The sequence below is a fragment of the Puntigrus tetrazona genome, chromosome 13, assembly GCF_018831695.1.
Source record: "Puntigrus tetrazona isolate hp1 chromosome 13, ASM1883169v1, whole genome shotgun sequence".
NCBI lineage: Eukaryota > Metazoa > Chordata > Actinopteri > Cypriniformes > Cyprinidae > Puntigrus > Puntigrus tetrazona.
Genome location: NC_056711.1, coordinates 11,414,138 through 11,434,406, shown reverse-complemented (window position 1 = coordinate 11,434,406; position 20,269 = coordinate 11,414,138). Strand labels below are relative to the sequence as shown.

Genomic DNA, 20,269 nt, shown 5'->3' with positions numbered 1-20,269 from the left:
GGAACAGTGGAATATTTTCTGTGTGAATGACCTCAAAGACTGTAGAAAAACACATACAATATATAGGAGATGTCATCAGGGAAAAATTTGACACGGAGAAAAAGCATAAATGTTGCAGAAGCCACTTTCTTCCAGTAATCTGGGGCAACCTTTGAAATTTTTGTCTCAGGGTCCAAAAAGAAAAATTCACCATCTAAATGAGAAAAAAAAATTAATTAACTTATGTAAAGCAGATTAAAGTGTCCATTACAAACAATTGTTCCATTTACAGTCATTAAAATCACACAAGAACACACAACTGTATATATAAAGACTGAATTACCATCAATGAAGGCAAGGCCAAAGTAAAAGTGCTCCACAAGGTTAGCGTGTGCCACGACCATGTCAAAGACATCTCTCCCACGGGACTTGATGTCACATTTCACTGCCACACACTGTTCATTTGGCATGATCACGTTTACCTCCCTTTGAGACAAGCCTGACTTGCCTTTCTTTGACTGTATTGATCGAGAGAAAAGGGGAGAAGAAGCTAAATATACAATGACAACCTTTGTGCAATAAAGCTGCACAAAAGTGCTGAACACTTAAAACTGAAACGCATTATATATGCAACAAAAACAATAACAACAACAACAAAATAAAACAGTTTACCACTATAGATCCCGGCAGCTCTAAAACTATTTGAGGTTCATCAATCATCCTGGTAAATTCAGGTCCAAGACTCTACAAATTAAAACAATGAAACACACAATTAACAACATAGGAAGCAGCAAACATACTATTGTAGAGCGCAGATGCTAAGCACATTACCTTAGTTTTCCTTTGGGAGAGGCTGACTACAGACTCACTAACAGTGATACAGGGACTGGAAGGTCGGGCTTCACCCTTTTTGGGAACGTTGAGGCATGTGCTTTGTGACAGCCAACAACTTGTGCTTCGTCTGTGGTGAAGCCCCAGTGGAATTCTGGGATAGCATTAGAGATTGACATTAACAGCACTAATAGCTAATAGCCTGATAACACATTTAGAGGTGCATAACAATATTACTAACCTGTTTGAGCCCTGATAGGATGTAGTCTGACTAGGTCTACTTCTGAGAGACCAGGTTTTCTGTTGTTGCGAATGTCCTGGGGGAAAAAATCAGCTAGACTAAATACTGAAATGCTACTGTATGTCTAAACGCACTGCAATAAAGAGATAGCAAAAAAGAAGTCTGATGATTTAACAAATTTACATGCAATTATTTATACAACAGCAACAACAGATTCATTAAACATCTAAATCTCATATTTACAACTGTTTAAAAGTTTGTGGTCATTAAAATATTATATGAATAAATTAATCAAATGGCAGTAAAGATTCTTCTAATGTTACAAAAGATTTATTTTTTTAAATAAATGTTGTTCTGTTTATTCTACCTTTTTATTCATCAAAGAATTTAGAAAAAGATTAAATGTTTCTTGAGCACCAAATCAGCATATTAGATTGTCATCTAAAAAAATAATGTGACACTAAAAAAGAAGTAATGGCACCTGAAAAATAAGCATTGATGTTACAGAAATAAATTGTATTACAGAAAACAGTTTTAAATAGCAATAATATTTAAGACATTTACTGCACTTTTGATCAATGTAATGCGGTCTTTGTGAGCATAAGAGACTTTCTTTAAAATCACAAAAGGCTTCCAGCCACTAAACTTTTGAATGCTAGTGTATGAGCTTACCTTGCTTTGGCTCAGAGTCCAGAGACAGTCTGCGAGTCTCTCCTGAAGCTCTGTTCCCCTCTGTATAACCAGGATATGGTCCACGCTTACCTGCTCAACAGAGACTTGATCACTAACCACAAGCGTAATGCATACTGTGCATCCACTGTAGTTTATACACAGCGGTTTATACTGCACATGGTTGCACAAGCAACCTCTGGAAAGCAGCCAAACATAAGATCCCTACTCTTTACTTTACAGTTTGTGTTTAAGCATCAGTGCTTTGAGCCTGATTACAACCTTTTGTAATCCCATGTTCGGTTTAAGTTAAACCGTTAATCCTATTCTGGAGACTATTTTATTGGTGCGGTGGTGCTGTCTTACGCACACATTAGTCAAACCTGCAGGGTTTTACTAATTCAATTTTTAGGATAAACATTATAATCCAAGGAATATGTTGGGATTACCACTGAAACGGTTAGTTAAGGACAACGTTGAAGACAAATATGTGGCATCAACACCCACTAAGACTTGTTATACAAAGGATCTGACGTGTACAATGACAGGCTGAAACTCTTCTATAAATACCCATTACAACAACTAATTTGCATATGCATCATGTCGCATTTTACTTCCAATATAAAAAAAAATAACATTAAATAATAAAAATATAAAACTAACCATTTTAAATATTCAAAATAATAACATTCTGTCTATATTCAGGTTTTCATACTTAAACGTATTTGACAACACTTATTTACAGTTTCCCAATTATAAAAACTGTATAATTAAAAAATAAAATAATCATAAAAAATTCCTACCATGTAGTCTTTCTCTGATCATCTGACTTTTCCCACTCAACTGTACAACATTCTCAGTTAAAGCAGCTCGATCCACCTGGAAATTAAATCTCATGAACTTCTTTGATACTTTCTTTTCTAAATTGAGCAGCTGAGAAGTGTTTAAGGTATAAATGGGTTTTTAACTCACCGAGTCTTGAAAGACATCCTCCACCAGCTGTTTGATGACTTTGTTTGGAGGAGGCAGGAGAGATGCTTTGTGGTGTGATTCACACACCTCCAAGATGGAGTTCAGGTTGGCTCGTCGATGGGCCATGTCCTCACACATGCTCAGGAGAAGGCAATTCAGAGAGTCACTTAGCTGAATGGGCTAACCGAGCAGAAATAAAACAGTTATTTTCAGATTAATGGTGAGAGGTGAAATATTGGCTAGCTGCCTAGTTTTTCATCAATCGTGATTTCTTTTTTTTTTTTTTTTACTCTTTATTTATGTGAGACTGACCTGGTTTTGAGGGAGATGATAATCAACTGACCAATACAGAGTCATCCCAAGAGAATAAACGATTATCTGAAAGAAACGAATACATAAACTATATTTATATACTGTCTAAACGAATAAGTTCATTTTCACTGCATGTTAAATGACCACTTCAGGTCACCACTAGAACTCTACGTTACTCACAGGCATTGTAAGCTTAAGTTTATCGTAGCTCCAGTAAAACCAATGGTTCTACGATCTACTAGGCTTATGATGCTTTTTGGAAAACGTAGCCCAAAGCGTTTGACAGGTCATTTACTCCTTAGATTGTTTATGAGGGTGTGAGGAAAAAAAAAGAAATCAGAAATACAGCTAACTGGACCACAAACAGATTAGTTTTCCCTTTTCATCTTTATAGACACTGTTGCCAACTCTCACGAGGCAAATAAGCAACCGACAAATAAGCAAAAATAAGCCCAGTATTTTTCTGTTTGTTTTTTATCAATACTTATTATAGATTATTTATTACTAATAAATGAGCCTGCAACATACATTAAACTGAAAACACTGAAAGCCCAAAGTCGCGTATAATACACAGACTGTGGCAGCTGTGTTTATAGATATTTTCCTTTGCTTCTCCGTGGAGGGCGCCATAGCTGCTAGTGACTTCCTGTAGAATGCTTTGAATTTCCGTTTCTGCCACAGCTAAAGAATTCCGTTAAAGTCTTGCTTTGCGTACCAGAAAACATGTCATGCCCGGCACTGTATGCTCGATGTTAAATAATAAAACAATATATTAAAACGTGTGCTCTCATCATTCTGTGGTGAAAATCTCGTGAACCTCGCCGCGATCGAGATCTGTTTATGCAGATGTGTGCTCATCTGTTTTCAATGCAGCTTTCTTTGAGTTGCTCTATTTTCATAGTTTTCACGTTATATGTAAAATACGCATATCCAGTAGCCGCCGCTGCATCCCTTCTAGCCTTGACCACAAATCAGAAGAGCAGATTAACTTCGGTGAACTTAAACCTAATATGGTGTGTTCCGCGAATGAAATGAAGTACTTTCTGATGTTCATTTATTTTAATTTCGAGCTTTATATAAATATGAATGGATTATCAGTTCACGTGTTTGAACTGAGGCTATACAAAGATGAAAGCTTAAAAGCTGGGAGTCATGAGACCGGTCTAATCGGTCCTAATAACGCTGTAACGCATATGTACACACCGGAAGGTTGGAGCATCCTCCCTACGTGTGCGCGCAAAGCATAATGGGTAATTTCGCGTTCGATAAAAAAGGTCTGTAGTACACTATTTCTATTGCTGTGATTTTATTCGCAGCGTTCTCTGACGGAACGTTTTAGCATTTCCAGCCGTGTTTACAAGCAACGCGTATGTGTGAGCCTTACTACGTTTACATTATATTATTTATTGCTTTTCTTCCAGACAAAATGATTGAATTCGTTTGAAATAAGTACTTGTTTAATAATTTAAGAACAGTTAGTGAACAACAATGTCAGGCTTTGATCTCCGGAAGTAACCTTATTAATATTCATGAGCCTGTCAGACGCCAATACATTTTATGTGGGCTATTAGTAATATTGGGAATGTTGGCATCATTATATATTTGCATTTGTATTATTGTTATTTACAAAAACACTGAATTAGGCTACATCTCGTGCATCACTATGTATCTTAATAAAAATCTGTGATTTCGTGAAGAGAACCTGATTTGATTTGAAAGTGCAATGTAGCCTACGTAACATGTTCATGCTTAAGCGTCAATCTCTGACCCAAAAGCATCGCCGAATGAAACTGACCTTCTCCATAGCTAGCTTGGTGGAGATGGCACGGCCTTGCAGCATCTCTGGGGCTGTGAAGGCACACACCTCATCTGTCATAGCACAGTTCTTGAACGCCAGCGTCCCAGTCGCGGACAAGAGCAGTGATGCAGGTGTTATAATGTTGCAGATATTGTGACCTAGAAAAACAGACTCACATTCATTGAATTTTTCATGGAGCGCACTCTTCACCATCGGGAAAAATCAAACTAACTTCAAGGTCGGCATTTTACCTTTGTAGGACAGGTCTAAGAGGGATTCAGCTGAGCCCAGCAGGAGCGACCACACCTCGTCCTCTTCCAGCGGTCCTCCTCTGGCTTCCAGCACCTCGGCGAGGGTCACAAATGTGCTGCTCATCCTGCGGAATCGCGAGACGGATACCTGAGAAGGAGAGACACAAGCTAACTGGCTTATGAAGGAGGAGAGAAATCAGCTGAAAGAGGAGGATGGAGGCTAAACAAAGTGAGCAGCAGGGACTCTGAGCTCATCACCAATGTTTCATAACAATATTGTGTAATGTACATTATTTATATTGTGTGATGTGTAACTCTAGATCTGTCTACAATTATCTATTTTTGTCTTTTGCTGACTTCATTTCCAGCTATCAAAGGAATAAGTTTAGGCAAGAATGTGCCAGTTGTTTTGCATAATCACTGGTGATTGGATTGTACTTCAGAGGACACATACAAATACATTTCTTCCCAATTTCAGATTCTTTTCTGGAAAGAAGCAAACAGACGGCTTTTATTTGCTACATTTGCTACACAAATTATGCTGAGGTCTTAAAGATTTGAAAAGGTTTCAGCCACTTTTTCCCTAACATTAAATATGTTTGTTAAGATATCTATTTCTAAATCACATCTACTGTAAATTTGTATTTCCCCTGAACAATACAGATCCTGGAGTCTTTTACAGGGTGAACATGAATTAAATGGTTTGACTTGCAGTAGTGACAATTTCACTCACAGTTTAAAGAATGTTAAATGTTTTAAAAAATGTGCCAGAGCCTTTGAGAAAAACTCCCATGTATCCTGGTCTGTTTAACAGTAACTAAGCAAAAAGGACGCCAGAGGGAGACATTTCACACAAAGAACATGTCCATCACTAATCAATCTGCACTTACCTAAAGAATGTTCTGTTGGTACCACTTTTTTTGATGTAGACTTTAATTAATTTAAATGAGCTTACTATACCTTACTTACTATAAACACATCATTTTGTATTTAAAATATAGAAATATAATTGATAAAACTATATAACGGTGTCTTTTTTTTTTTTTTTAATTAATGTAGCTGGTATTTATGGGTTTGCTCTTACTGTGTGATGTATACATGAAGTGATGTGTGGTTAAAGTTAAAACAGTATTGACTTTTTAAAAGCATGTGTATCACATTATTTATAATTTCCCACACTGATCATTAATAATTAAAATTAAATATTATCCAACACCAAAAATTATCCAAAAATTTCTATTAACAGCATCTGAAATTTTGTTTCAAATTTCAAAGCAAGGTAACAACAAGCAAATGCACTGAATATAAAGAAAGTTCAGATTTATAGTAATTTGGCATGTGAAGTGTGGGACATAATCAAATGTTCATAAGGAAGCGTAAGGACCTGGATATTGCCAAATTAGACATATATAGTGACTGTTCAAGTAAATGTGCCAAGAGCTTTCGCCAACACTTTTTTTTCCAACCACACTTTAGTCTGCTAGTTTTAGCATGTCAAGGTAAAATAATTACACTGCAATTAATGGCACAGACAGCAAAATATTTCCAGGTTTCTCTTTGGTTCAAATCAAGAGGAATTTATTCAAATTAAAATATAATAATAAACATACACAATAAAGACTCTCGTAAAAATGCTGTAATAATTCTGTAATTACTGTTGCAGCGCTGCCTCTATAACGGTCTCACAGCTATTAAGAAGAATATTTAGAATAATCTGAAGAACCAATTAATAAGACATATAAATGACTTGTCAGAACTTTAAATGCTGTCAAATATACAGGTAAGACTAAAAATTTAATTTATATGAAAACATTCAAATTTAAACAAATATATAAATTATATTAAGGATATACTCCAAATGCATTTAAATAGGAATTACTGTAATGTTTTGTAAAACCTTACGTTCAGTCTGTTGTTGTTTGCTTATCTTGAGGCTTATATTAAACTAGATCAAGTCTGAGTGCCAAAACAGGCAGATTACACCGTCTAGTTAATTACACAACCTGGGTGTTAATAGGCTGACTCAACATCTTTGTAAAGAAAAAAAAAAAAAAAACCGACTACATACTAAAATATGGTAAATGCAATAATCTAAAAATATAGGTAATTATAGTGGGTTATTCTCTGCCTAATTATGTCAGATCAGTCAGAACAGCAAATGTTTGAGCTGGACACATACACACACAAAAATGTACCGAAGCAATAATGAGCTTGAACTCCAAAGAAGGTTAAGTAGGACCTGCAGATGTGTAAACATAGGTCTGAACATTATGAGAAGCCTTGAGTTTCCTTTTGTGGCCTGTCAGAAATAGAATGCCTAATTTTAAGCACACAAATACTAAAAACGCTTAAATCAACATCGCTGTATACATATATATGTCAAATCAAAATAAGCTTCAGTTCTCTCAAACCATTAGTATCTAGGAAGACATGCATTTTCTCATGCACTAAGAGAAAGAGATGACACTAAACTCACTGCATTCCTTTAATAATCAAATTCTAGAATATTCTGACAAACAGTGTAGCTTTTGTGTACAAATACTAACAGGGGCACATAAACACTGATTAAATCCAGACTAAAAATATCAGAAAAAACCAATCTGAGATATACATAAACTAATCACAACTCAGCACTGTAGCATTTTAATAGCATTAACCAATATAGCTGACCAAGTCATGGCAGCAGCATTAATTAATTACAAACGGACTACGTTGTTAATCTTAGAACGTACAACTTTCTGAATTTTACACGAAGACAGATTCACAAAATGGGACAAGTTATAACTGCTCAACGTGATCGATCATCTTAAGAATATGAATAGTTTTTACCTTCTAGCATTCGATGTCTTAAGGTCCTGATCTCCCTCTGATGCCTTCAGTCCCGGCACACACACTTTAATCCTGTGGATCACTTCATGTTTCGATTACCTTCTGTTACCAAGTGCCTCATGTGACCGAGCTATGTACAATCTCCAATTCAGCATACTGTAGTACTGTACAACCACACAAAAAAGCACTTGCTGATAAACTACTCACTTCTAATCACTAAGAAGCAACTGATGTCTGTGGGACCTCAAACATTTTTGTAAATTGAACAACTATTCTTAGACCGCAGCTAAGAGCTCAATTGGATTAAATGAGCAGCAACAAAAGAGGATGAGGAAGTCTTCAGGAACATTTATTTTATTCATCACTCTTAAAACAAATGAGAAAGCTGTCACTGGGATGGTACCCAAAGCCACAAAAGCTAAAAGGAAAAAGTACATATTTGCAACTTTTTACTCCTAAACTGGTGGTACCTGTGCATATCAGTAGGGTACCACCATGAAGCCATGGGCCTTTTATGCAGGTATTTATAGCATTTTATATGTCCTTGTTTAGGCGTCCATTACAAAGCATGCAAAGAAGCATTCTGTTTTTCATCATATTTCATGTATTGTGTTGAATAACATTCTGCAGTGAATTTTTTTTGTGTGCATAAAATGGCTGATGGTCTTTTGTCTTGCTAAAGCTAGCTAGCATATCTCAAAAATAGTCTAATAAACAATTGTACCCTTTTTTTTTTACATACTTTTACAGCTTGATTGACAATTACACAGAATAAAAACTGTATATTAAAACAATCTGTAATTACCTGTCTATTTCATCTCAAGCTCATCACTGCCACTGTTGTCTCCTTGGTAAACAAAAAACACTAATTTTTGAAAAAACTTTATTAGATACCACAACTGTGGACAGTACAGTTTTTTAAATTATTTATTTTGTTTTTATTTATTTATTTATTTATTTATTTATAAAAAAACAGATTGATATGACAATAGATATTAAAAGAATGTATGATTAATTTACTCTCTCTTTTTTTTTAGCTTAACAATTTTTTGAATTTTCATATTTTATTGAAGTGTATGTCCGAGTGGGCTAAATATATTATCCATAACAGGATGCATAAACATAAAATTGATCAACATTCGGCTATTTTCGCCAGATTTTAATAGAATCCTTTAGATTCACAGACAAACAAACAAACAGATAGATAGATAGATAGATAGATAGATAGATAGATAGATAGATAGATAGATAGATAGATAGATAGATAGATAGATAGAACGCTGTATCTATGAATAGACCGGCGTGATGATGGCACGGAAGCGCGTGGGGGTTTGGTGACGTAGAGCGCATGTCGTCCGCAGTGCACGCTAGGCCTGCTGCCAGTGGAAGAAAGCGCTTTCAATACGCTGAGGTCATGTTATCGAAACCAGCAGCCGAATAAGCGCTATTAATAATCGATAGAGCCTTCACCTCAGCGTTTCTGAAGAGTCCGGGTATTTAGGTGGCATTTAGAATACAGGGAGCGCTCGTATTTTAATCGTAGCAGGTAAGTGAGCGTTTTAAGGTGCTTTTAATGCGTGGTATTGTTTCGCCGTGGGGGAGGGTGTGTGTGTACATCAAAGCTCATTTTCTTCTATTTGAAAAAGTAGCACGACAATGTCGCTGTTTTGAACGATGAGGCTTTTTTTTTTTTTTTTTTTTTTACCGTAGCGTCTAATAAATGAGCCGGGCTCTGTGGGTTACGTGAGATCGCTTACAATGCTATTTGTCAAGCTGCTCGCTTTGCCAGCCACCCACTGTATCCATACCGTGTGTGTATTCCGGATAGAATTTAATAACCAGGAACGTAACATAAGAAAGTCTCAATTATTTGTGGCTTTAGCATGTATACTGATCACTGTCAAAGACCAGACAGAAATACACGTTAGTTCTTGAGTATGTATTGTTTCTTACCGGCCTGTGCTGTCATATAAATAAGGATACATATATTATCAAAAAATATAAGTGTCACTTTCAAATTGGCAACGATCTGATTGATTTCTGCTTTACAAAATTTGCCCATTAGATCTGTTTAAGGAGTAAACTAAGTTATTAATGAAACTAAAAGAAACTATGAGCCCCAATGTTTCAGTAGCATGAACAAATCATAAAAGTTTGTCGTAATCCGTATTTGTCCTTTTGTGTATAGTCTAGATATCAAGATAAATACAAATTAGCTATTTAACTAGAATGTTTTTTAGCTAGTAGAATAATGTTCGCCTTTTATTAGTGAAGCTGTCCTGAATACTGTATTTTATAAATAACTTTAATACTCAAATGCAGTTTATATTAATTTATCTTAAAATAATACATACTAAAATATGTGGTTTGTAATTATTCTCTTTGGAAATATTGTCCTAATAAGATGTGAGCCAGTGTTATTATCCTGGAACTCTAATATTTGGAACTGATTAAAATGAGAAATTCTTTTACTTGATTAACTGGTTTGTTTGGGTACGTGCATAGTATTGATATTGGCCCATATGTCGAGAAGTGGTTGATGATAATTCATTCTTTTCTTTTTTTTTCTTGCATGATTGTACACAGTTACAACCACAAATCAAATCTTTCTCTCTGTTGCTATGGATCCAAAAACGCAATTTCTTCATGCTTTCATATTTGGACATATTCAGTAATACTTCCTCTCATCGCAGTGAATTGTGTTACTTTTAATGCACTGCGTCAAGTCAGGAAAAAAATATCCCTGATGTTGTACCATTTGCGGAAACGGCTAAATATGGGGAAGCATTTTTCTGTGGAACTGGGTCATGCTGTTAGTCCTGCTGTTTTAACTCAGGTTAAGAGCTATTAGGAAACTGCCCTACTCTTTTGGCATGCGAGTCCCCTTTTTATGTGTGTGTGTTTATAACAGCTGTATGCTCTAGTTATTTTCTTTTTGATGGCACAGAGATAAAGCCCAGAGCCAAAAAGAGGTTTTGGGACCACTCAATGCTGTCCTTTTAGTTTATTCTGCTGTGCAGAGAAAAAAAAAGATACTGCAGGAAACTCATGTTACGTGACGAAGATATCACAACAGTTGCACTATTATAGTGGATTTTGTTTTGTTTTTATGGTCTAGGTTTGTAAAAGTCTGCCTTGTTCGGATGCTCACACTTCGGCTTCACCATGAACAAAAATAAGCGAGAAAAAGAATTCTACAGCGTAGATGTGGGCGATTCAACATTCACGGTGTTGAAGCGTTATCAGAATCTAAGACCCATTGGCTCGGGTGCTCAGGGAATAGTCTGGTATGTTCTAGAGCTCACATTCCACCTCAAATCAAGGACGTTACACAGTCGCCGCATCTTTTCATCTGCTTCATGCATCCTTTTCTCTTTTAGCTCAGCGTATGACAACAACCTTGAACGAAACGTGGCTATAAAGAAACTAAGCCGCCCTTTTCAGAATCAGACTCATGCCAAACGCGCATACAGAGAGCTGGTGCTCATGAAGTGTGTCAACCATAAAAATGTAAGTCATGACCCTAAAATGGCTCGGAACATGTTGCATGCAATGATGAAATCCAGCATAGCGCGAGCCGGGCTAATAGATATGCTTTTTCGTTTCCAGATAATAGGCCTCTTAAATGTTTTCACGCCACAAAAAACATTAGAAGAATTCCAAGATGTGTGAGTATATGTTTCATATTTACACAGCAACAAAAATGCCGGACCCCAGCTGATACCCCCCTAATGCTCTCTCCCCTTTCTCTCGCATGCACACACACACCCCTCCCCTTCTTTTCTGCTCTCTCTTACCCCCCCATCACACCCTCTTTTTTTGTCCCTCCCCTTCCCGCCCCTTCCCCAACGACAGTTACCTAGTAATGGAGCTGATGGACGCCAACCTCTGCCAAGTCATTCAGATGGAGCTGGACCACGAGCGGCTGTCCTATCTGTTGTACCAGATGCTGTGCGGAATAAAACACCTCCACTCGGCGGGGATCATCCACAGGGTCTGTGCTCTTTAGCCTAAAGCCTGTCCGCCTAAACAAAAAGACTGCCGTACGCAGCCAAGGTTGCACTGACAGCGAAAAGCTTAATAATCAGTTAAGGTGAGGGAGGGGGAGGGGTTTCATCCCCTGGGCTGATTACAAAAAGCCAGACCTCTGCCTGCCTGACTGCCTGACTGCAGCTGCTGCTGTGGACTGCATTGCGCTGTTGAGGCAGGGACGTGTTGAGAGGCGACAGGAGGGAAGCGATCAAGTGATCCTCAGTAAACATCGCTGAGCTGTAGTCCCGTTTCACCTTGACTTTACCTCTGTCTTATACCGCGTGCCGCTTTCGCGCAGATATGCCCGTAGATCTTTACGGTAATACGATGAATCTCGTGTCACTGCACAAGGTCATGCATCGCGAATGGCGACCTTTGAACGGTAAATATGCAAATTTCATTTGCAGCCATGAATAATCAAGCGTTAAATGATTAATAATGGTTTCACTCTGACGGATCTGTCGATAGGTAATGAGAAAACAGAGGAACACTTACAGGTAAAAAAAGGCATCTTTTTCAGGGTTAATGGTGTGGAAAGACTTGTTTGTTGAGAATGGAAAACAGATCATTAGTTTTGATGCACTTTAGCCCTTTGACCATATTGTCGGTCAGTTTTCAGTTAGGCAGCACCGTAAGTGAAACCAAAAACAGTGAATAATGTTGTTCGTTCACATTTAAAATGTTTTTTAAAATGTGTTTTTATTTGTTTATTTGCAATTATTGATTTCAAAAGTGACACATTTAGATTAACCCTTAAATATTTCCCGAATGGCAATTAGCAGGGCTGAAATGTGAATCACGATTTTTCTCCATGGGAATCACAATTCTTTTACATGATTCTCATTTTTCAACAAAATGTATTGTACTCAAGTATTAAAAACAAACAAACAGTAGTGCTAGAGTAATACATTTAAAATAAAACAAATTTAGTTATTCCTTTGAAAGTGAAATGTAAAAGCTTTTAACATAAGTTGTTGAACATAAGAGAACGTTAATAAATAATAAAGTAATAAAGTAACAAAATAGAACCTGTGCTTAATTCTAGCACAGAATTTAGAGATTAGTGGTGTTAAGGCCAAAGTAGACTATACTTCAGCCGTCCGCATGCGACTGTGAGGACAGGTCGAGTACAACGGGTGAATGTTGAGACAACGTAAGTCAAGTATTGCGCATGTGTTGAACACGTTCGTCCGCACTTGAGTATACTTTAAAAGCTGTGTGATAGACTGAACGGAGCGCACAAAGTGATGTATACCTGGGCCTTCACGCAGCCAATGAGGGAGAGGAGAAAAGGGATTGAGATGTTTGACTGATTGGTGAACTAGTAGTGTTTTATTATTGGGTGAGTGTGACCAATGAGAATGCAGAGAAATAGACAGAAGTGAATCGCCGTCATTTAGAAATGAGATCACAATTATGTATGAATCGAGATCATAATTTATTTTTTTAAGAATAATCATGCAGCAATTGTTTTGTGGTTTTTGTACTTCCAATATATTATTAGGATAACAGTTGACATTAATTTATGTTCAAAAATCAAAAAAACATTTTATGTAAGAATGTGACAATGGCTGGTGAAAATTAAGCTTTGTTATCAAAATAAATTACAATTTAGTTTGTATTAAACAAGAATTAGTGTTATGTTTTTACTTAATGTATAAACGAGTATTACAAATTGCAACAACATTTCACAATATTACTTTCTTCTGTACTTGTATTTATTTAAAAAGTATTTTTGAAGACATCAAACTTTTAAATGGTGTGCTAAATTAGTTTCAGTATGTTTATTTAAATTCTTTTAAATACCTCCCGTAAGAGTTTTTACATTATATTTTTCTCATTTACTCCCATGAGAGAATGACAAATTGACTATTCCGTCTTGTGACCGTTTAGGATCTGAAACCCAGCAACATTGTGGTGAAGTCAGACTGTACCCTGAAGATCCTGGATTTCGGTCTGGCCAGGACAGCAGCTACGGGGCTGCTGATGACACCATATGTGGTGACACGTTACTACAGAGCCCCTGAAGTCATCCTGGGAATGGGATATCAAGCCAATGGTCAGTGCTGCTGACAAGCTGCAGAATGCCTAGTTGGCACATCCTATGCATGCTTAACGGCCAATATCATCCTCATGTTGCAGGTTTCATTTCACGCTTTTATAGGCCTCTCTAATGCTTTCCTTGCACTAATAGCTTTGCGCTCTCAGCATCAAAATGTGTTTCAAGGGATACGATTTGTTGGGAATTCTGTCTTTTTGTTTTCACTTTGATGAAATGTAAAGCCTGCTCAGTGTGTGATGAGTAGACAATGGCTTGGTGTGTCCATTCATTTCTTACCCAAACTTTAATGAATAAAACAAGCTCTTATGCAACAGTACAAAAATACTAACACCCCCTGACATCCTGCTTAACTGTTTTCTCTCTTTCCCTCTGCTGCACGTGCTTAGTGGACATTTGGTCTGTGGGCTGCATTTTGGCAGAAATGGTCCGTCACAAAATCCTTTTTCCTGGGAGGGACTGTATCCTTGAGCCGTACAAGTAAAAAAAAAAACAAAAAAACACATCATCGACACTAGAGAATCATTTCGACAAACTACATTTTACTCATGAAGCATGTAATGAGCTAGATATACTTTTTATATATATATATATATATATATATATATATATATATATATATATATATATATATATATATATATATATATATATATATATATATATATATATATATATATATATATATATATATATATATATATATACTTGTATAGTCCTCGATAGTTTGGCATTCATTTAAATGAAGATTATTTTATACTGTGTTGTTTGTTATGCATGCTGTGTGTTCATCAAACAGTAGTTGGTTGTGTTTTGGTTATAGTTCTTTTTTTTGCATTTCACTCACTGATTTATTTCTATAATGGGTGGTTTTGATTTTCCAGTGACTTTTTTGGTCTGGGTAATTTTGGCTTTTCTGTGGCGAACACTACTTTGAAGGGTTAGCTTTGGATTTTTACTTTTCATGTGCTTTTTATTGGTAGTTTTTCGTTGGTAATTGTTCTAATTTCATCAAAAATTCTAGAAAAGGTTCAGTTCTTTGCTCTTGTTACAAGAGAGAAGGGCATCCTTGGTGAGCCTAAAAGATGTTTAAAAACATTAAAAAAAAAATCTTTCCAGTTTGAATTGTAGTGTATATTAGAAATTTGGGATGCCATTAGGTCAAGGGTGGCTTGATAGTGTTTTGAGAACACATCATCCCAAAAAGCCTAAATCAGGATTTTAATGTAATCTGTAAAAGATCTAATTCTGTAATACTGTACAACATTTTTTTTTTTTCTTCCATCATAATCAGTTACTGAGTCACCATCGTGAGTCACAACATGAGTGTAAACGGTCAGGCCTGTAATGCACTATGAAACTCGTTTCCGGTTTATTTATAGTATTGAGATGATTATTCTGTTACGTCTGTGCTCCATCCTCACTGATTTTCCATGCTAGACATGGCAGATCCTGCATGACGCACATGAATCTTCTTGCCATCTGATTTCATCCTCATTTTGTCTTGTCATTTTGCCTCCCCCTCTTTTTTTTTAGCTCTGTGTTGCATGCTAATTTCACTTTCATTTGAATTTTTCAGTGGATGTATGGTCTGTTGGCTGTATCATGGCTGAAATGGTCAGAGGTAGTGTGTTGTTTCCAGGTTCAGATCGTATCCTTACCTGTCTATCACGTGCCATCCATTCCATGGTCATCACTTCTCTTTATTAAACACAATATTTTGTTTCCCATGGTGCACTATGGCTTTTAGGACTAAATAGACTTAACATAAGCAAACAGAATGAATTGGTTCAATGTACAAGATTTACGGAAAGCTTTCAAGATGATCGTTTTTGATATTGTAGGACTTTTACTTTTCTTAACCCTTTAATGCCTGAAGATATTGATCAGTGGAACAAAGTCATAGAGCAGCTGGGAACACCAACCCAGGAGTTCATGATGAAACTCAACCAGTCTGTGCGAACCTACGTGGAGAACAGGCCGCGGTACACTGGATACAGCTTTGAGAAGCTCTTTCCCGACGTCCTGTTCCCTGCTGATTCAGAACACAACAAACTGAAAGGTACATCTGCTTGAAGATTTAAGTGGGTGACATTGTTTCTGTAGCTTTTTACATAATGGCGCAGCTGTGCAATCGCTGCTTGCAAATGTGCGTGTCGAAATGTTAGCATTAAAGATTTCACCCATCATTTAATCGACACTCATGTTTGCAGAACAAAAACTTAATTCGCAATTCAAATCATTTCACACTGAGTGGCCTGAATAATCTGCTGTGTGGCTGAGGTGGCATGTCGAGCCACTTGAGAACAACTGAAGCACCGTTAACTCTTTGTGCTGGATGTGATTTGTTATGCAGCGAGCCAGGCGCGGGACCTGCTGTCTAAAATGCTGGTGATAGATGCATCCAAACGAATCTCTGTGGATGAAGCTCTGCAGCACCCCTACATTAACGTGTGGTATGACCCAGCCGAAGTGGAAGCGGTAAGGTTATGCGCAATTTCCACACGCGCAAGCTTATTGTAATTTTGATGAATAGTCTACAGGAATAATTTTGTTTTCCCAAATTGTCAAACCAAGGGCTACAATTTTGAAAACGTTTTATAAAAATTGTTATAATTGTTTTTTTTTATTTTTATAATTTCTAGCAATACATTTGCTTATATATATATATATATATATATATATATATATATATATATATATATATATATATTTTTATTTTTTTTTAAATGCAGTCTCATTAAAGCCATATTTATCTGATCAAATATTATTTATATATCTAAACTTAATTTGCTAAATATTCTTACAATTATAATTGTAATTGTCATGTTTAAATGTTTTCTGTTTCACTGTAGTTTTCAGTGTCACATGATCCTTCAGAAATCATCCAGTTTCTGTTAATTCTGATAGATTGTTTTTTGTTAAAAAAAAAAGATATGAAATAGAAAGTAATTCATATTCAACATATTGATTTTTTTTTTTCTCATGAGTATAATTATGTTTGCTTCTCTTTCTCTCTTCAGCCACCTCCTCTAATCACAGACAAACAGCTCGATGAGAGGGAACACACAGTGGAGGAATGGAAAGGTGGTTTGTTTTTCTAACTTTAAAGTTCACAGATTGAAATCCGATGCAAAAGGAAAGTGCCAGAGGCTGAGAACGAACATGATTTGCCCACTGCACACGCGGTCGAAATCTTGTCTGCAGGGGTCACCTGATTAAATAGTGTTAATAAGCTCCACAGCATGGTTAAACGTCTGACGGCAGATGCTTAAATTAGAAAGATTGATATTTCTTTCAACTCACGGAGCCTGTGCTGTCAACTTAAACCTTGCCAGTTTCCATGACTTCGTTTATCTGTTCAGTGTATGAACAATGCAACTGACTTTTTTCAGCTGCATGGCAGTAGCTCAGCTGTTTTTAAATCTCCAACAAGTAGCTGCTGTATGTGGTGTGACGATGCTGCAAGTTCCTAAAAGTGTCCAGTTGCTGGTCATTTTAGTGAATCGGTTAGTTTGGAGAAAACAAAACAATTGGTTTTCATTTCAATACTGTTTTCATTAAAGTAAATTAAATGCTGGTGTTCATTACTCTGTTTACAAGTTCCTATATCCACCCCAACCCCCGCCTCATTTACAAAACTTTATTTCCTTAAATGTCTTTTGTATGCATCTATTGCATTATGTTCTAATTGTTCTTTCTTTGTCTTCTTTAGAGCTGATCTATAAAGAAGTCCTGGATTGGGAGGAACGAATGAAAAACGGTGTCATTCGAGGTCAGCCTTCCCCTATAGGTTAGTAAGACGATTTTCTCTATTAATTCAGATTATGAACGTTTTTTTGTAGTTGTTGTTGTTTTTATTAGATTTTCCGTTTGGATGTACTCACACATGATGTTTGGGTGATCTAACAGACTGTTGTGTTTCACATAGCACAGGTGCAGCCGTGATCAACGGCTCACCCCAGCCCTCCTCCTCTTCCTCCATCAATGACGTCTCGTCCATGTCCACAGAGCCCACCGTGGCCTCAGACACAGACAGCAGCCTGGAGGCCTCCGCGGGACCCCTGAGCTGCTGCAGATGACTATCACCTTCCCCTGGAGTTTCTCTGTGTGTGGCATGGTATCAGATTTAGTCCAGTCTAATACTTTTTTTTTTTTTTTTTTTTTTTTTTTTGAGTTTCGCTGTAGATGCTGTAAATGACTACATAGTTTCATCTTTTTAGCGACAGCCCTAACAGGCTCGGCCACTGATAGTGAACTCCTTAACAAATCTCTTCTTTTATAAGCTACGTTTTAGAGTATTTTGTCACGTTGTCGTAGAGTGATTTTGGAAGGTAATCTGTAAAGATTGAATTGTGAATATATTTTCTCAAATTAATTTATTTTGAGTCTTTTTTCCTGGTCAATGTATAATTTTCTTGGTCACTTGGGATATGAAAGTGTTTAGAAACAAGTCCATATTACTACTTTACAATGGACATAACCATATTGCACAAATTAATATCAGCTATTTAAGTACGTTTTGACGTAACTTGCCTGAGGTGGCATTTTCTGGGTCATGTTTTTTGCGCAGCACATTTTATTTAAATTTTGTACAGTTTCATTTAGATATAACAACTCACAACATCAAAAAAAAAAGATATTTTTATATGTACATTGATTTATTTTACCAGGCTGTTCTTTTTTCATGAATAGTTTTGCTGCTGATTGACTGTGAAATGTGACGTGCTTGTGCATATGTCTCTGGTGTTCTAGTTCTTGTCCTAGTCCTAGTTACCTAGGATTTCAGCACCTTTTTTTTTTATTTTTTATAATTATGAAAACATTGTTTTACCCCTTCAAAATCTTCTTAAAACAAGCATTGCGCTTCATTAGCTGTGATTTGTATCATTGCATCTTGCATTTTTTGTCTAATATTTTTCCAAACTTTAATAATGTTTCTTTCTTGACATTTGAGCTGGTAGAGCACATATTTTAGGAAGTATTATTTGGAACACCAACAAAAAAAAAGTCTACACTGGTTCATTTCTTAGCATATTCCATTAGAGATGTTAAGCTATTTACTTATTTATTTTTGTAGAACGGTGAAATGAACAAGATCTCTAGATCGGTTTTACTTTGTGTTTTTGTTTCTCCTGTCAGGTTGGAAGGTCTTTAATGGCATGTAATGTGCTGTAAATGAACGGGACCTACTGTATTGGGGATTGACCTTCTGTACGTATGTGCTTTGTAACTTGTGACATTGAATACTGTGGAGCTCCTCACACTATTTGGTAAAATGTTTAAGATATATCAGGGAAGTGGGTTTGTTTTACATTTGCTTTATAATGAGAAGGTGAGAGAATGTTGAACAGGCCTGAAGTTGCGGAGTAGAAAGCGGGAATCTGAATGTTGTTGACATATGGGGTTTAGCCCATTGGATTTATTTACCTGTGCACAGGGTAAAAAAACTGAATATTTTGCTATTGCTTTATATTATTGTTGTTTTGTTTTAAGTGCTCTTAACAGTGGCAATGATATTAAGCCCTACATATTTGCCTGGGAAGCCTGAGCCTGCTGTAACTGCGAAGAGCAAAAGGGTTTAGGCATGAAACACAAGAGCCGTTTAAAGGTCGAGTCTGAACTACCTCACACTTGATGCCATACAGCTCACGTTTTAAAAGTATTACTGTAACTTTGATTTAATTTTTATTTATTTATTCAGCAAAATAGGAGTGTTCATGCGTCTGTATAGTTTGAATCTGTGAGGATGTACTGTATGTATGTATGTATGTATGTGTATACAATTCAACGAGTGCGTGTCTTTGTTCTAGACTATTTGTTTTCTTCAGCTTATGTGCAGTAACTCAAAGCTGAACAACAATGAACCTGTTATTTCAGACTCGACATCTATGCGAACATTTTTGAAATTGTTCTTTCCATGTTTTGCTGTTTTAAAGAAAAAGAGAATTAATAAAAATGGAGAGGAAAGGTTTCTCCCGGTCTCAACGGTGGGCGGTATCTTGCATGACCTGCTTAGCATTTGATTTTAAGTCCAAAACACTGTACAATAACTATAAGATCATGGTGCTGGGTTCATTAGACTTCACAAACTGATACAGTTGTTTTATATTAGGGTTAGCGGATTACCACCTTATTAGAACGCATTGAAATTCAACTGTGTTAACATCATAACAACTGGAAAAATGGAAATAAACAGTTGGAAAATGGGTTTGCTTGTGTGTGTGTGTGTGTACCCCCCACCCCCTATTTTTTTCCTCTTATTAAATGAACTTATTCTTTGTTTATAATTTTGC

General features: G+C 36.4%; 2 protein-coding genes across 7 annotated transcripts in view; one reads left to right on the top strand and one right to left on the bottom strand.

Annotated features, from left to right (window-relative positions):
- ptpn20 (protein tyrosine phosphatase non-receptor type 20) overlaps nucleotides 1–7,993 on the bottom strand; it is a 28,298-nt gene extending 20,305 nt beyond the window's left edge. For 3 of the 4 annotated variants that reach the window (XM_043254611.1, XM_043254613.1, XM_043254614.1), the window contains exons 1-11: nucleotides 5,054–6,023; nucleotides 4,800–4,960; nucleotides 3,005–3,070; nucleotides 2,693–2,872; nucleotides 2,524–2,599; nucleotides 1,724–1,813; nucleotides 1,052–1,127; nucleotides 811–964; nucleotides 652–723; nucleotides 323–497; nucleotides 58–193 (exon numbers count right to left, since the gene is read on the bottom strand). In XM_043254611.1, coding sequence (XP_043110546.1) covers nucleotides 58–193; nucleotides 323–497; nucleotides 652–723; nucleotides 811–964; nucleotides 1,052–1,127; nucleotides 1,724–1,813; nucleotides 2,524–2,599; nucleotides 2,693–2,872; nucleotides 3,005–3,070; nucleotides 4,800–4,960; nucleotides 5,054–5,177 — 1,310 coding nt within the window. In that variant the 5' untranslated portion in view covers nucleotides 5,178–6,023. Of the gene's footprint in view, nucleotides 1–57; nucleotides 194–322; nucleotides 498–651; nucleotides 724–810; nucleotides 965–1,051; nucleotides 1,128–1,723; nucleotides 1,814–2,523; nucleotides 2,600–2,692; nucleotides 2,873–3,004; nucleotides 3,071–4,799; nucleotides 4,961–5,053; nucleotides 6,024–7,882 lie in introns of those variants that run through there. The other variant, XM_043254612.1, reaches the window with a different exon arrangement.
- A 1,235-nt stretch (nucleotides 7,994–9,228) lies between these two features.
- Nucleotides 9,229–20,184, top strand: mapk8a (mitogen-activated protein kinase 8a). Of its 3 annotated transcripts, XM_043255535.1 has the most exons (13): nucleotides 9,230–9,428; nucleotides 11,001–11,169; nucleotides 11,263–11,392; nucleotides 11,492–11,550; nucleotides 11,738–11,876; nucleotides 13,808–13,973; nucleotides 14,363–14,434; nucleotides 15,853–16,035; nucleotides 16,330–16,454; nucleotides 16,997–17,060; nucleotides 17,689–17,766; nucleotides 17,910–18,093; nucleotides 19,116–20,184. In XM_043255535.1, exons 2-12 carry the CDS (start codon nucleotides 11,048–11,050, stop codon nucleotides 18,053–18,055), a joined length of 1,284 nt encoding a protein of 427 aa, XP_043111470.1. In that variant the 5' UTR covers nucleotides 9,230–9,428; nucleotides 11,001–11,047; the 3' UTR covers nucleotides 18,056–18,093; nucleotides 19,116–20,184. The 3 variants fall into 3 exon arrangements, with proteins under 3 accessions (XP_043111471.1, XP_043111470.1, XP_043111469.1); XM_043255536.1 differs by lacking the exon at nucleotides 19,116–20,184 and having other exon boundaries at nucleotides 9,229–9,428; nucleotides 17,905–18,060; XM_043255534.1 differs by lacking the exon at nucleotides 14,363–14,434 and adding an exon at nucleotides 15,553–15,624 and having other exon boundaries at nucleotides 17,910–20,184.
- The last annotated feature ends 85 nt before the right edge of the window (nucleotides 20,185–20,269 follow it).

What these genes read in the sequence shown, in the direction of transcription:
- mapk8a (XM_043255534.1), top strand. Translation starts at nt 11,048, where the DNA reads ATGAACAAAAATAAGCGAGAAAAAGAATTCTACAGCGTAGATGTGGGC. An exon ending in TTAGAAGAATTCCAAGATGT is followed by an intron (nt 11,551 to 11,737) that starts GTGAGTATATGT and finishes CCCCAACGACAG; the next exon opens with TTACCTAGTAATGGAGCTGA. An exon ending in AGGTCAGCCTTCCCCTATAG is followed by an intron (nt 17,767 to 17,909) that starts GTTAGTAAGACG and finishes CACATAGCACAG; the next exon opens with GTGCAGCCGTGATCAACGGC.